This window comes from Coenobita brevimanus, chromosome 78 (genome assembly GCF_032717465.1).
Source record: "Coenobita brevimanus isolate Jiangsu-jjx chromosome 78, ASM3271746v2, whole genome shotgun sequence".
NCBI lineage: Eukaryota > Metazoa > Arthropoda > Malacostraca > Decapoda > Coenobitidae > Coenobita > Coenobita brevimanus.
Genome location: NC_137031.1, coordinates 29,843,452 through 29,859,512, shown reverse-complemented (window position 1 = coordinate 29,859,512; position 16,061 = coordinate 29,843,452). Strand labels below are relative to the sequence as shown.

The 16,061-nt window shown below is 43.5% G+C and overlaps 1 protein-coding gene across 1 annotated transcript in view; it reads right to left on the bottom strand.

Annotated features, from left to right (window-relative positions):
• LOC145408783 (uncharacterized) overlaps positions 1–15,790 on the bottom strand; it is a 139,544-nt gene extending 123,754 nt beyond the window's left edge. The window contains exons 1-2 of the mRNA XM_080279432.1: positions 15,653–15,790; positions 13,175–13,493 (exon numbers count right to left, since the gene is read on the bottom strand). Coding sequence (XP_080135558.1) covers positions 13,175–13,493; positions 15,653–15,790 — 457 coding nt within the window. The remainder of the gene's footprint in view (positions 1–13,174; positions 13,494–15,652) is intronic.
• Positions 15,791–16,061: the final 271 nt, after the last annotated feature.

Sequence of the window (16,061 nt, the reverse complement as noted above, 5' to 3'; positions counted from 1 at the left end):
AACTTTGCCTGATTGGTGTACATAACCCTATTTTGATCTGAAGTGACCTTCCTGAACCTGGCTGGACATAAATTGATCCAATATAAAGACTAATACAAAAAATCATGCAAAAATGGCCACTGGAGTCATTTGTCAAATGTATGGCAGGAAAATCATGAACAATTTCGAATGTTTTATCTCTGACGGTTTCACGCCGCAACGCAGGTACGCGGTCGAAACAGACCATTTTCTTCTTTTTAATAAAAATCTTTTCTTGACTGTAGTATACAATATGTAGTTAATGGTGCTTACAAACTCAAGAAATGAAACATATGTGAGTCGTTTCAGAACATAATACATATTAATGGTTGAAAAACCTGTAAATGAATTGGAAATGCACACAGGGGCACATTTTTGTCAACTTATACACGTTAGTATTCCCTGGGATTTTATCTGTCTTTTAAATACAGTCATAGACTACGTACAGTACAAGAGAATATTAACTCCTCGTATTCAGAAATAAACTAGTAAATGAGGAGCCAGGGTGCCTCCTTAACCATAGAAACAATTCGAAGACTGCATTATGTGCTTGTTATTTTAACGTCGACAATTCTGGGGCTTATAATTTTACGGCACACATCGTCAAAAGTTTATGACATTATAAAAACCATACAGTCAGGGGACGTATCTTTAAACACTCTTATGCTCAAGCTGTGTATAACATTGCTTATTTATCATTTAACCTTAACTCTTACAGCTACCACTCACTTCGCCATCAAAGCAGTGTGAATATTAAAATGTAAAAATACAAAATACAAAATCATCTTTGCTAACAGTTAACTGTTATGGAGACTCGTTTATCGTAAAAACTGGTTAAGAACCTTGATCAATAAAGGAGTTTTGATCTCGGTGACAGGTGCAGTCGTGTCGTGACCTTGAGCAGATTCGAGACATTAACACGCAATTATGGCGTGGAATTCCTATGCTATTATATTATTCTTTACTTTATATGACATGATCTGTATTTTTCTTATATCTCTAAAGTATTACGATAGCATAAACATGCTTATTTTTAAACTGTTCTTGTATTTCTTTTCGCCTACTTAGAAAAAACTTTGTCAGCTTTCACCCCGCTCATGCTTTTTCTAAGCCGAATAAAACAGCTTAAGAGCAGGAAGAAAAATGACAGCACAAAGGATAACACTGACAGGCAACTCAGCGTCTCAGCTACACCCCAGCCTCAGCACGCCTTACCTTCCCCCTCAGCGTCCTCCCACACTGGCACCACCCCACTCAACCCTCCAATGCTTCTTAAGTTCACAGCATACTACTAAACACCACACCACTCCATGAACTACAGTACATTACACAAAACATCACATCTTATTATACCGTACCATACCAAACCACACCACATCACATCACACCACCTAATACACTGCACCAGACCATACCACTCCACACCATATACACCAAACCACATCGCACAACACACCACCACACCAAACCACACCATGCCACTTACTACGCTGCATCAGATCCTAATACTTCACACCATATACAAACCACATCGCACAACACCACACCACACCACACCGCACCACATCACATCATCACATCGCACAACACCACACCATACCACACACCACACCACACAATACCACACCACACCACACAAAACTGCTTAATACACTGCATCAGACCATACCACTCCACACCATATCACACCAAACCACATCGCACAACAGAACACCACACCATACCACATCGCACACCACACCACATCGCACACCACACCACATCGCACACCACACCACATCGCACACCACACCACACCACATTGCACAACACCACACCACACCACACCACCTAATACACTGCATGAGATCATAGCACTCCACACATCACACTAAGCCACATCGCACCACACCACACCACACCACATCATACCACAGTACTCTACCCTATACACTATAATATACCGCTTCACACCATGTCACAACACACACACATCAAACCAAACTACACCATACACTATATTACACCCAACAACACACCACACCATAAATCTCATCATACCACACACCACACCACACCACACCACACCACAGACCTCACCATGAAACTGGAAAGAGGCATCATGTACGATAAAACTGTTCGGGCTTTAAAGACTGCGGTTTGAGAGAGAGAGAGAGAGAGAGAGAGAGAGAGAGAGAGAGAGAGAGAGAGAGAGAGAGAGAGAGAGAGAGAGAGAGAGAGAGAATTTTCTCACGAATTAGAGAATTCCCACATTTTTAATCAGTGGTTGTTTACTACCCTTGCCAAGTGCTGGGGGAGAGGGAGGGGGGAGGTGAGGAGTGCTGATGAAGGAGGGAGAAGGGGGATAAGGATGCATATATGGAGGAGGAGGAGGAAGAGGGGGAGGAGGAGGAATGTGAGAGAGATAATAAAATATGGTGGGGAGGGAAGAGGAGAATGATTGTGGGTGTAGTGCACCGGCAATGGGATGGGGTGTGTTGGAGAGGCAAAGGGAGGGGATGTGCTGGAGGCAAAAGGAGGGGGAGGGGGGGTGCTGGTGGCAAGGTGAAGGGGTGTGGTGGAGAGGCAAAGGGAAGGGGAGGCGTATGGCCAAGAGGCAAGGGAATGGGGAGGGGAGTGTGATAGAGGGGCGGGGGAAGGGAAGGGGGTGTGGTGGAGTGGCAGAGGAAGGGGACGAGGTGTGGTGGAGAGACATTGGAAGGTGGAAAGGGTTTGGTGGATAGGTAGGGTAAGGAGAGGGGGTGTGGTGGAGAGGCACAAGAAGGGGGAGGGGGCGTGTGGTGGAGAGGTAGGGGAGGGAGAGGGAGTACTGGAGCGCAAGGGGTAGGGGAGGGTTTGGTGGACAGGTAGGAGGGAGAGAGGGTGAGGTGGAGAGCCATGGGAGGATTAGGGGGTGTGGTAGAGGCAGAGGAGGGGAAGGTGTTGTGGCAGAGGCGGGGGAAGGGAAAGGGGTGTGGTGAAGGCAGAGGAGGGGAAGAGGGTGTGGTAAAGGCAGGGACAGGGAAGGGGGTTTAGTGGAGACAAGGGGAAGGGGAGAGGCGAGGTAAAAGGGCTGGGGAGTGGGAGAGGGAAAGTCGAGGGGAATGGGAGGGGGAGGAGTATGGCGAAGAGGGGAGGGATAGGGGGTGTTGTGGGGGGGGGCAGAGGATGTGGGGGAGGCAATGTGCTATAGGGGCATTTTAGGGGGAGAGATTGTGGTGGAGGGGCAGGGGGACGGTATAAAATATACAGTATATCAAGAAGAATTGCAACGGAGTCTCGTCTGCCAGTGAGAATGTAGTTCGGTGATGATACCAAGAATATCGTCGAAAAATACTCTTTCGTTCTTTTGGATGCACTTGGATATTTTATACCGCTTAACATCATATAAAATCGTTCAGTTGAGGGAAAGTCCAGCAGTCAAAAGGGTTACTGATATAAACTGCCTTGTTATTAATCAGATATACATACCATACAAGAGAAAGTAGGAAGTAAGATGTAAAGAAATCGCGATGGAAGAGATGCTATGAAGCCTCCTTGCCAAATGAATACGGCCCATAACCCACAAACCTGTACAGTCCTCTCGTGTGTGAAGCCAGCCACCACACTCTGACATGACACACAGATTCAGGATGTCCATATTCAAAGTTCTGAAAAGTCTCGTTATTTGTGTGCAAATAAATTATATATATATATATATATATATATATATATATATATATATATATATATATATATATATATATATATAATTTCCAGACGCCTTAATCCCGTAAGGGGTGGCCACAAACAAATCACCTCCATGTCGCCCTGTCCCCCGCCATTTCACTGCCCTGCTCCCAGCTCATACCCCCCTTTCTCATTTACCTCTCCACTCCATCCCTCCATCTTGTCTTTGGCCTCCCCCTCTCTCTCCCCCCCCCCCTAACTTACAAGCATTCACCTCGTCAGTGTCTCGCTCTCCATCCTCTCTACATGGCCAGTCCACCATAGTGTGTTTCTCCTAACGCTTCCTATCACATCCACATCCACACCACAACGCTCCCTCATTTCCTCATTTGTCAGTCTGTTTCTCCATGAAACCAAATGCTCCTCTCAAACAACTCATTTCCACTGCTCTCACTCTTCACTTAAGTCTCTCCAACAAGGTCCAAGCTTCGCTTCCATACATCAGAGTTGGTATTACAATACTGTCATGCAGACACTTCTTAGCTTCCATGCTCATTTCCTTGTTTCCTATCACTGCTTTCAAAGAACCAGCAACCTTTCTTCCTTGTTGTACCCTTTCAAGCACTTCACCCTCCAAACTTCCATGCTTACTCATCACACTACCCAAGTACTTAAATGGCACTTACATATATATATATATATATATATATATATATATATATATATATATATATATATATATATATATATATATATATATATATATATATATATATATTAGACACACACACACACACACACATACATTTTTTGAGCGGTGCATAATGAACGTATTTGTGCTAAACCCCTTTATTCTGAGGATGTAGGCTTCATTTAATTCTTGCTATCTCCATGCGGTACAAAATTTGCTTAGGAGAGACTTCTCTAACTGGAGAGGTTGGATATCGCCTAAATTAATCCCTTCACTACTACAGATTCCTACCAAGTTGCATAAAAACCGTCTGTGACATTCTGATTCATATGAAAAGGACGTCACCGTGTTGAAGGACTTGAGGTCTATAAGGCTTAAACCAACCATCGCCAATCTCCAGTACCAAACACACATCCACGGCATAACCAACACAGAAATTCTACTACATCCGGGAGCTCATCATTCAGCCATCATATAACAATTCACAACATATCAAGCGCACATCAATTTGACCAACTCACCGACACCAAAATATGGAAATGCGACCCTCAGTTCATCCACTCACCTTGTCATAAACCCTCAACACATGTACTCACCTCTTCATAAACCCTCAAAACATCCACTCACCTCCTCATAAAGCCTCAACATATCCATTCACCTCTTCATAACTGTATAACAAATTTAGGAAAGCATGCATTAAAAATGCTTAACAAAACCCACAACTCCTAGGTTTAATTGCATTGGCCACCTTTTCATTCCCGGTGCAATAAATCCAGTTATTTAACTCTGGTTTCTTTATTCAGTCTTGAAACTGATGCACTGTCATTATCAACCCGTTCACACCGATTATGCATTTTATATTCTATTATCATTAGCACTGTAATTGCAACCCAAGGTCATCTGAACGTGAACCCAGTGGATGCAACCTAAAATTATCCTCCTGCAGCTCATCCTCCTCATTTCAGGGGAAAAGCTTGGCTACATTGGTACCACCACGTGAAGGCGTCCATCTCCAGCATCCTATTGACTTACATCGAATTATTTTATTCAGTTCTGGAGAGCTTCTCCAAACTAGAGAGCTAGATTTAGTCCTCTTTAACTGTTTCATTACTAAAGGTCCCCAGTAATTTACATAAGGTCTAGTGGTAGCAATAAAAAGCATATCTAACGTCACTGGACGTTACCTACTGTAGATGAGCAAGGCGGCGCCAAAGTCGGTCCACAAGCCTGTTCAACTTAACTCGCCGCCGCCTATGGGCGTCTGTGGCCGCCCTCCCCAGTATTCTCAGTTCAAGGTCTGCTGTGGTCGTGCATGGTGGGTAGGTTTTGCTCCCGTGTAAAACTTCGGTTTTATGCTTCTTGGTCCATTTTTCGGTACCACCATGCCACTAACGTGAGGTCGAGGCTGCATACGCTTACTAGTAAATATAATTATGTATTTATGTGTGTTATTTTGCAGCTAAAAGAGTGTTACCAAACAGAAGGTAAACAACAGAAACATTCAATATAGGGGGGGGGGGAGTGGAGGAGGCGGAGGTGGACGTGTAACGGTGTCCTGGGATGAGTCTGACGCTCCCACTGCTGCTACATAGTTGCCCATTATTTCGTTCATAAAAATTATATTTTTCTTTGTTTTTCAATAGTTTTAGATTATAACTATTGCAAATACATTGAATTACCTTGAAAAAAAAATTTGTAATAAAAATCTGTATCATTTTCATATTTATTTTCATTTTCCAAAGTTGGTACTGAATCAGGTACCACCTTGCCACTCGTACAAATCCTGACCTTGCTGAAGAATTATCAGTCGGTGGCACAAGATATTCGTCAGGTTTTTCTCTTCTTCCATCACACAGACTTCTCTGCCGCTAATCTCAACTACAGTAGTTATTTCATCACTATTGCACTTCTAACAACATTGTTAAGTTCTACTTCAGAGGCATCATCAAACTTAACCTTTCAGCTAGGTTCAGTGTACTAGCTGATTGTTTTATGCTTTTCTCTAATGATTTTCCTCATAACAACTGCTTCCAGTTACAGTATTATTGTTTTCCTGGTGAATTTCCAGTTTATTTCCACTTGCATGCGCGTCTTGTCCATAAAATGGCAGAGCCCTGTTGAAATCCACCTGCATCTACCTTACTTTAACCTAGATCTAACCACTGTATGATATGAATTGCCCTTGTCATGAATCACACTGGGTAATGTTACATTAACTGATAATAGTTTTAGCCTCTTTCGGAAAAGCATACTGACAATAAATAGAAGAAGAAACGGGATATTAATCAGGAAAATCTATCTATCTATCTATCCATAGCCCGACGCCCTAATCCCGCAAAGGGTGGCCGCAGACAAAACGCCTCCAAGTCACTCTGTCACCCACCATTTGACTCCCCTCCCCCCAACTCACCCCCCCCTCCCTCATATACCTCTCAACTCCATCCCTCCACCTCATCCTCGGTCTACCCCTCCCTCTCCCTCCCTCCACCTCACCTACATACACCCTCTTAGTCAGTCTTTCATCCTCCATTCACGATATTTTCCTGATTCTGATGAATCAGGAAAATATCGTGAAATAATAATCGTATCGAAACGCTTTTCTACGCTAACTTGAAATAATAATTCATTTGAAATTTGAAAACCTCTTTCTGGTTATTGTTGTTGATGCTCATCTCTGGTCTGCCTGGCTCAGCAGACCCGTGGGCCGCAGGTAAGCAACTGTCCCTATGGGAGTGTAAGGTTTCTTACACTGTTGATGTTGTGCCTGTGTCCCAGTGTGGCATATGCTGTGAGGTGTTCCATTATGTGGGTTATGTTGAGTGGAACTATTCTTCAAGCGGAGAACGTGTCATGTGTGATTCCACCCAACTCATTACTAAGCTAGCAATTGAAGAGGGCTGGGTGATGGTCTGATCTCAGCCAAACTAGGTGAACTCAATTAGTTTTACTTAAGGATACTTCTGATGGGTGGTTGTCGGAAAGGGGGCTTGTAGTATGGAGTTTTGTTCGAGGGGTTGTATTGCCGTGTGTGTGAAATGAGTGTGTAGGTGTTTTTTCATTTCAAGCGTTGGAATGACTGGAAGTAGAATATTGTTGAAAAGGGTCTGGTAATGAATGTACGGTGATTGTTTGATGTGCTTTGTTGTGTTCTGTGGCTGTCATATAATGATAGGGGTGTTGTGAGGTAGCACAGGCTGCGGCATAGAACCGTGTGCCTCTTACGTCAGAAAGGCTTTTAGTTTCATATGAAACGTGGGAGCTGTGAGAGTGCTGCTGCTGCAACCAGTGTTGATGCGTAGAACGTTGTTCTGTATGGTCTACAGAGTGTTGAAGTCGGGGTCAGACAGGATGGGAACCCATGCCAAGAAGGCAAAAAACATCACTGATCTGCCATACTGTTTGTAGAGTGGGGGGTGTATTTCTTTTAGTTGACCAAAGTCCGTTCCTGTAGTTGCCCTCAGAGAGTCAAGTCTGGGTGTGCACCGCCTATTGATGTCTTGTGTGTGGTTCTTGAAGGTGGATCCAATGTCATATATTGCTCCAACAATCTTAGTGGAGGGGGTATGAAGCACAAGCACACTGCTAAGTGTGATGCCAGGGGTGTACCTGTACTCAAGCTTGCTGCTGGTGATGAGCGTGGTATGGATTTGGCTGGAGTGATCGTCATCCTGTTGTCCTTAACCCATGCCTGAAGCGTGCTGAAGTAGGCTTGTTGCATTGTGCATGCCGTGTCTGAACTGTCGTATGTGAATGTTTCTGTAACGTCATCAACATAAGTTGCTACGTTTGTGGGCGGTTGGGGTGTGATAATAACATGTATATACTCGTACAGGTGGAGATGCGTAGGTGAGTGAATGAAGCCCTATGGAACTCTGTTTGGAAAGTTTCGTGTTCGTGATGTGGTCTGGAATGTATCACGTGCTTATTTCTCAGATTAATGGTTGGCAAGCCAGCTTTTGGTGTTGTTCTCCATGTACATATGCGTTGTAGATTATGGTGATATGTTTGCATCGTGGGATGCCATCAAAGCCTTTATTGATATTTATTGTTTCCAGAAGTGTATCCTGTGCGGGTCTCGTGGAGCTGATGCCGTCAGATGCGTGTGTGAGGCTGGTTAATAAGGTGTTTGTGGAATGTAATGTTTTAAAGACGTGTTATGTGGGAGCAAGAAGGATATGAGATTTATGAATTAGGCGTTCGAGTATTTTGAATGGCATGTTTTAAGTCTGCAAAACGAAGGGTGTGTTGGGTCCTTGACTGATTTAAGTATGGCTGGCCCCTAGTTACCTGCTCCAGCAAGGTACCACCGCAAAACAGAAGAGAACCTCATTCGCTCTCTCGTAGTCTCTCAACTGTCGTGTGTGATGGTCTACAGACTCTACACCAACGGTTCCCAAACTAGGGACCATGGTACATTTCCACGGGGGCCATGGGCTAATCTTGAGTCACTGATGATAGAATTTTATAATTATTTTTCGGCGGCAATAATGTGAAGACTCTCTTTTTCTTTCAACCATCTGGTGTACAGCATGCCTAGAGGCAGTGTAAGGTCAATTACGAAACTTATTAATGACTCACTTGCCATCAACACTTTCGTAAAGAAGAGTTTGGCGGAGTTGGCGCAGGAATGGGACTCTACTTTGGTATCACCATAATGGCTCTCTATTTGTTACTTTCAAACTTGTTTACCTTTCACTGCAAAATAGTTTTTCAATCTGCTTAAACATCAAAGTGAAAAAGCATAATCGATCCACATAGAAGATGATGTCTTTTGTACCTTCTCCGTATGTCAATCACCCACGTAACAGCAAAAACGCAATTTCAATCGTCCTTCTGTTTCCAATTAAATTTTTTTTCATGCGCATGCCGCGCATTTATATTTTCAATCACTGGCGTTGCTGTCACTGCATACCCAACATGGTCCTCCTAGTGACACAGTTTTCTTGTTTCTTCAAATGCAGATGTAGAAAGGAGCCACAGATGTTATTGTATTATGGTGGAGGGGCCGCGAATGTTATTAAGTGCGGGGCGGGGAGACGGAATAAGTCTGTGAACCACTGGTCTATTCGAAAACATTTTATTCATCCACTAACAGGTTCCGCTCATTAACGACTAGTCTCTGTTGCTTCCCTTAAATCCCTGTTACAGATCACTGACAGCGAGTCATCTCCCGTATGTCTCTTCGAAGAACACTAATACCCAGTAACGGAAGTGCATACTACTTCCCCCCCTCCTCCACCACACACACACACACACACACACGCACACACACACACACACACACACACACACACAGAAACACACTTGTATAGGTCGGCATGTTTAAAACCAATTAAAAAAATGATGGGTAACGTAACTTTTTTTTTTTTTTTTTTTTTTTTTTCAGATCCTAAGTGGGGGGCAGTGTGCAACACAGCTCAGCACTCGTGCGCTGTGTCAGCTCTGCTACTACCACCACCACCACCACCACCACCAAGCAACTCTGCACCATTACTCAGCTGGGGGATATTCATAAAGTTCCGGAGCTTAGTCTCTCCCATCCAAGAACGATTTTTTTTTTCCGTTACGGTAGAGCCCCGGTATTCGTACACAATTCGCTCCTGGAAGCTGTACGAGTTGCGAAATGTTCGAAAACCATAAGAAGCAATGTAATCTGCATTAATCCGTTCTTTATTATGGATGAAACAGTAGATTTCGCCATACTATAATGAATGGCAAGATCGGAGACACGGGTTCCACTCTCAAACTTTGCAATGAGTTCTTTTTTTTCAGCTCAATTGTCGTTCTCACTGCTTTACTTTTAGCTCCAGCTGACTCACTAATCTTCTTAGGGCCTATGATTATGTATGATTTTTTATCGAAAATACGTAATTCATTACAAAGTTTAATCGAGCCTGTCTGACTGATGCATAACTGGCGGAAGACAAAGCCAGACTGGCGACCATGTGGCACCTACGAAGCCGCATCTATTAGTGCGAATAACGGGTCACTGTACGAAAACGAGCGATTTTGGGGCGAAAAAGCTGTACGAAAACCGAGCTGTACGAGTAAAGAGGCGTACGAATTCCGGGGTTCCACTGTATTGTGGTAGGTGGGGACGCTCACCATCCACTCACTTGATGTAGTGCTTCTCTCGGGTGTCTGCCCTTTCCTCTCCTCCATCCTTCTTTTCTTCCATCCACTTCTGTCTTTCTTTCCTTCATTCTTTCCTCGTCCTTCTGTACGGGTGACTTTACACTCCCTCTTCTGTCTTTCTTTCCTTCATTCTTTCCTTTTCCTTCTGCTTGTGGGTGACTCTACACTGAGTGACAAGCCAAATGGTTTCCTGTTTACCAGGAAACCATTTACTTCGCTGGGTGGTAACCATATAACCAAATTTTGGCGCCTGGTGGTTTAGTGGGTAATTAAGGCGCTCCAATCGGATTGAGCCGGTGAAGGTTTATATCCAAGGAGTGATTGGGGTTTACTGCTCAAGTAATGCCACTGGAAAACGAGTGGAAATTTTACAAAAAGCATATGGGGAAGTAGCTAAGGAAATAATACCAAGGAAAGAAAGATGAGAAAGACAGGAGTGAATGACGGAAGACATACCTGATGGATGAAAGAAGAAAGTTTAAACATAGTAATGCAGTAAGATACAGAGAACTAAACAGAGAAGTTAAAAGATGTTCTGCTGCAAAAGAAAGTCGGATAAATGAACAGTGTGATGAAATAGAAGATTTGGCAAATAGGGATACACAGATGATGTATGAAAGAGTGGAAAAAAACTTACTGGAAGAGGAAGGTTGCGTACAGGTGAAGCAATAATCAAGAGGAATGGTAAGATAGCAGCGGAAAAGGAGGAAGTATTCGATAGATGGAAGGAGTATATGGAAGAATTGTTCAAGGATAATAGGGCGGAGCAGTTAAAGCTTGATGTAAAAATGACTGGCCCTGGTATTGGTGAGGATGAAGTAGAGAAGGCAATTAGAAAAATGAAGGCAGGAAAGGCAGTTGGAGAAGATGGTGTGGCAGTGGAGATGTTGCGTACTCTGGGCTGGCTTAGTATTTGAAAGATAACCAGCATTCCAAATAAGATATACAACAGTGGAGAACTCAGTGACGATATGTGTAAGTCAATATTTCTAACTATACCAAAGAAACCGGGAACTCTAGAGTGCAATAAAAACAGAACTGTAAGTATAATATGTCGGGAGAAGTATAGAGATGCAGAGAGATACGCATTTGTGTTTTATAGATTATGAGAAAACATTTGACCGAGTCAAACATGAAGATTTAACTGATATACTGAAAAGTATTGGAATAGATGGAAAAGACTTATGAATTATATTATTATACAAGCTATACTGGAATCAGAAAGCGGCAGTAAGAGTGGAAGCAGCTCAGAATGATTGGATAGATATAAGATGAGGAGTAAGACCAGGGTGCGTTCTATCTCCAGATCTGTTCTCCCTGTACAGCTAGATGATAAAGCGATCAGCTGAAGGACGAGAAAGATTTAATACTGGAGGACGAAATATAAACAATATAAGGTACGCAGATGATACGGTACTGATTGCTGACGCTCAGGAGAAACTTCAAAACTTCAAGATATCATGACACTGGTGAAGGAGACAAGTGAAGAAAAAGGTCTGACAATTAATGTGGATAAAACGGAAGTGATGGTAGTTAGTAAGAAGGCACAAGTCCCTAGGTGCGGTGTAAGAGTGAATGATAAGATGATTACGCAGGTGAGAAGATTTTGCTACTTGGGAAGCTACATTACGGAAGATGGTAGATGTAACGAAGAAATTAAAAGGCGAATATCCGAAGCGAAGAAGGCATTTCAGATGATGAGAAATATACTAACAGACACCTTTCAATACGAACAAGAAGTGCAGTTAAAACTTATGTCTGGTCCGTGTTGTTATATGGAAGTGAAGCTTGGACTATTAGTAAAAAGATGGAGATAAAGTTGGAAGCTTTTGAAACGTGGAGCTGGCGAAGGCTTCTGAAAATTTCTTAGACAGAGAGAATATCAAATGAAGAAGTGCTAAGGAGAATGGATGTCAGAAGAGAATAATTGGTACACGTGAGAGGAAGACAGATGAGATTTTTAGGACATGTTATGAAAAAAGATAGAGAACCTGAGTTTAACGGGAAGAGTCCCAGGTAGTAGAGCAAGAGGAAGGCAAAGAGAGAAGTATATGGATGGAATAGTAAGAAGAGCGAGGGAAGGATACACGGCTGGACAATTGCTGCAAATGACAGATAGAGAGGTGTGGCATTCCATGGTCGCCAACGTCTGCAGGGGCACTGCACTTCGGTAAGGTTGGTAATGCCACTCAGGGATGAATGAGGTTGGTCACTCTCATCTTAAATGTCAGGACCAACTTGCCTAGCCCCGGGCTCCAACGCTCCTCATGGGGCAACGTAGGATTGGATGATGGATGGATAATTCTTATTACCACGAGACAATTTTACAACTAAGGAGACATTATGAACTGAAGGAGCTAGATGTAGCCTTTATGTACCCCCTTCGCACGAGCGGTCTGTCAGTTGAACTGCCTGAGAGTAACAAGAATTTGCTAAACTAATACGTCGGGTGACTGAACGGTTCAGGTGTATATAAGACTGCTTATATAGTATGAACGTTTGTTTTCAAGCATACTGCTACCACAGACATCACCGTCAAAGCACAGTGACTGACGAAGTGACGAAATATGAAAATCAAAACGATATAGCTGTTAACTGTAATGGAAACTTATTTATTTTGTAAACTGGTCTGTATTCATTATAACTACTGCCCCTGGCCTTGCTCGGGCAATGGGCACCCACCTTTTTTAGGTGTGGTAGTGGGCGTTGTGGGTGGGGGTGGGGGCGGGGGCTGGTGGTGGAGTCGCCTGGCCCCGCCCTTAAGCACCACTACCTCCTCCACCACCATGGCGGGCACGGCGGTATAGTAGCTGGCCACTACGCCCCCAGCACCACGCACACTCCCGCTGCAGTACGCCGGCGGGGACTTGTCCGCTTCATCCAGGGTGGAGTAGATCGCCTCGCCTTCCTCCTCGTCTTCCTCTGCCTCCACGTCATCGTCCTCACCGTCTACAGTGGAGTACACATCCTCCTCCTCCACCACGTACCCTCTCACGCCATCCTGTACACAATGAACGTGTTAACACTCTGGCGTCTTCCCAATGGCAGCTAAAAAACATCACAAGGTTGTTTGTTAGAATACAATACTGGAGTAATCCCGACCATGAGAGAGTCAATGGTCTATCTATCTATATACCTAGGTTGCTTCCCCCAGAGAAAGAGGGGAGTAGCCGAGACAAAACGACACACTCCCAATTTTCTTATCCACACACACACACATTTATTCCTATCTTAGCCCCGAGCGGTCGAAGATACGAATGGTAACATAAGATACGAATGGTAACAATTATTAAAACTCTTAGACTCCTGTGCTCACTCTTGGCTAAACAAAACTGTCAAGTGCTAGCTGGAACAGAGTACTGTACTAGGGTCGCCCTCAGCCAGGCAGGCCTACAGGGATAGGTTAACGCAAGGCTAGGTTAGCTTACAGTAAGTTACAATAAGTAAGTTTGCCTGGGAAACACACTGAGCATACTGTATTTCCGAGAAAAACCTATGGTTAGTTTTGAAACAACGGGGCGAGCGTCGTTCCTGGCTGGCGTTCGCGGCGGTGATGCCGAACCATAATACAGATGGGAACATAATTGTACAGTAGTATTAAATTAGACTCTGGCTCGTATGACTCGTTCATGGGTAAATACCATCTGGTCAGCTGGAGTGGAATGCTAGGGTTATTTCGGCCATGAGAGTATTAACAGAAATGGTATTAGCACTCAGGCTCCTATGACCCACTCGGCAAAAGAAAATCGTCTGGAGTTAGCTGAAATAAAATACTAGAGTTCACCCGACCATGAAATGGATCATGGTGCTAGCATTGACACTCCAGGCGTTTATAGTCATCTTTGGCTAAATAGCACTGTCTGGCGTTAGCAGGAAGAGAATAATGGGGTTGTTGTGGTGATGTGAGGGTTCAGTGTGACAGTATTAACCCTCTTGGCTCATACTCACGCGCGGCTAAATAAAATGTCTGGTGTTACCTGGAATACAATAGTAGAGTTGTCTCGACCTTGAAAAAGTTAATGGCAGTATTAATATTCTCTGGCTCTTATACTTATATACGCAACCCACTCTAACCATGTACACGCCCTCACCTACCATATGCAAACGAATCTGAAGGTGGGAAGAGGCCAAGTCGGAGGTGATTGGGTATGGTAACGAGTATGCGAGAGAACGAGCTATGGAATTAGACAAAGGTAAGGAAATGAAAAAAAAAAAAAAAAATCGAAACGGATGAACAAAGTAGGTTAGAATTATGTACAGTACAGAGAAGCACATAACTAGGGTTTGGCATTCTTTTTTGTTAACTGAGTGGTCGACAGAATGCCTATCCCACAGCTGTATAAAGAAAACTGCAGAAATAATTAGTGCCGATGGTTCAGATTCTGAGATGGATGGAAGCTTGAGTGATATGTGAATGACTGTCTGACCCATATCATAATGGATTCTGTTTGATAGCATTGCATTGGTGCTGTCTCTTCGTTTCTGGAATCTCTCTCAAGCTTTCTTTTACGTGGGAATAAGGATTCGGATGATGATGATGATGATGATGATGATGATAAAAATTTCACCGCCGGATGGTCGCAGTTTTTGATGCTACACGTCTGGTGCATTTATTCTAGTGTGGAAATAAAAAAAAAATTAAATCTGAAAGACCTGTTTGAATACCGACCCTCAAATTACACTGGCCACACTTAAGAGAAATTCGGCGGACGTTCATTTTGACGTAAATATAAATCAAGCAGCACACAATAAGATCATATAAATGGTCTTACACATATTAAAATAAAATAACCTGTATTATAGGTTTAGCCACCGCAGAGGAAAGAAAAAAATCCAATTATACAAAATAAGCGATATAAAAAGTATTCAGGCATAACTAACAGTTTGAAAAAAAAAAAAATTAGCATTCAGTTCCTTGAATGTATTCCTTTCTCCCTGTGATGATTCTGGTGTATTTGTGGGAGTGACAGTGCTAGACTAAGTATATTAATGAACACAAGTACCCGTCTGTACGGTTCTGATTGTGTGTGTATTCGCTTAAGCAAACATTCCTGCACTGCAACAAATATACCGAAGGAGAGGAATTCTTTGAGGGAACTGTACAGGTTTGGAATACCATGCCAAACGTGATATAAGATGCAAAAGCAGTGATAGGCTGACCTGGGGCTGTGGTGTAGGCACGGGGGGCCGGGTGAGGATGGGGGCGGTTGCTAGGGCGGGAGATGTGTCTGGGGTGAGGGGGGAGAGGGAAACCAGGCGAGGGGAGGGGTCGCTGCTCCGCCGCCTGAATAGCCGCATCCTGGGGCCTCTCCCACCCTCTTCTCTGGCGCCGCCTCCTGCCGCCTGCCTCCTCTAAAAGCACACACAGTTATAACACATTGTCTCATTTCAGAATTCAAATATGAGGCCAAAGGTTATTTTTTCTATATATATAGTATGGTCAAAGCTATATATTCTCTAATTTTTAAGAGAAATGTTGTCATTCTAGCCTTCGCGCCCGGTAACCAGGCTATGTTTTCAGCAATCGTCAAAAAGTCGACCCCAAAATAGGGTTGCTTGGGAAAAGATA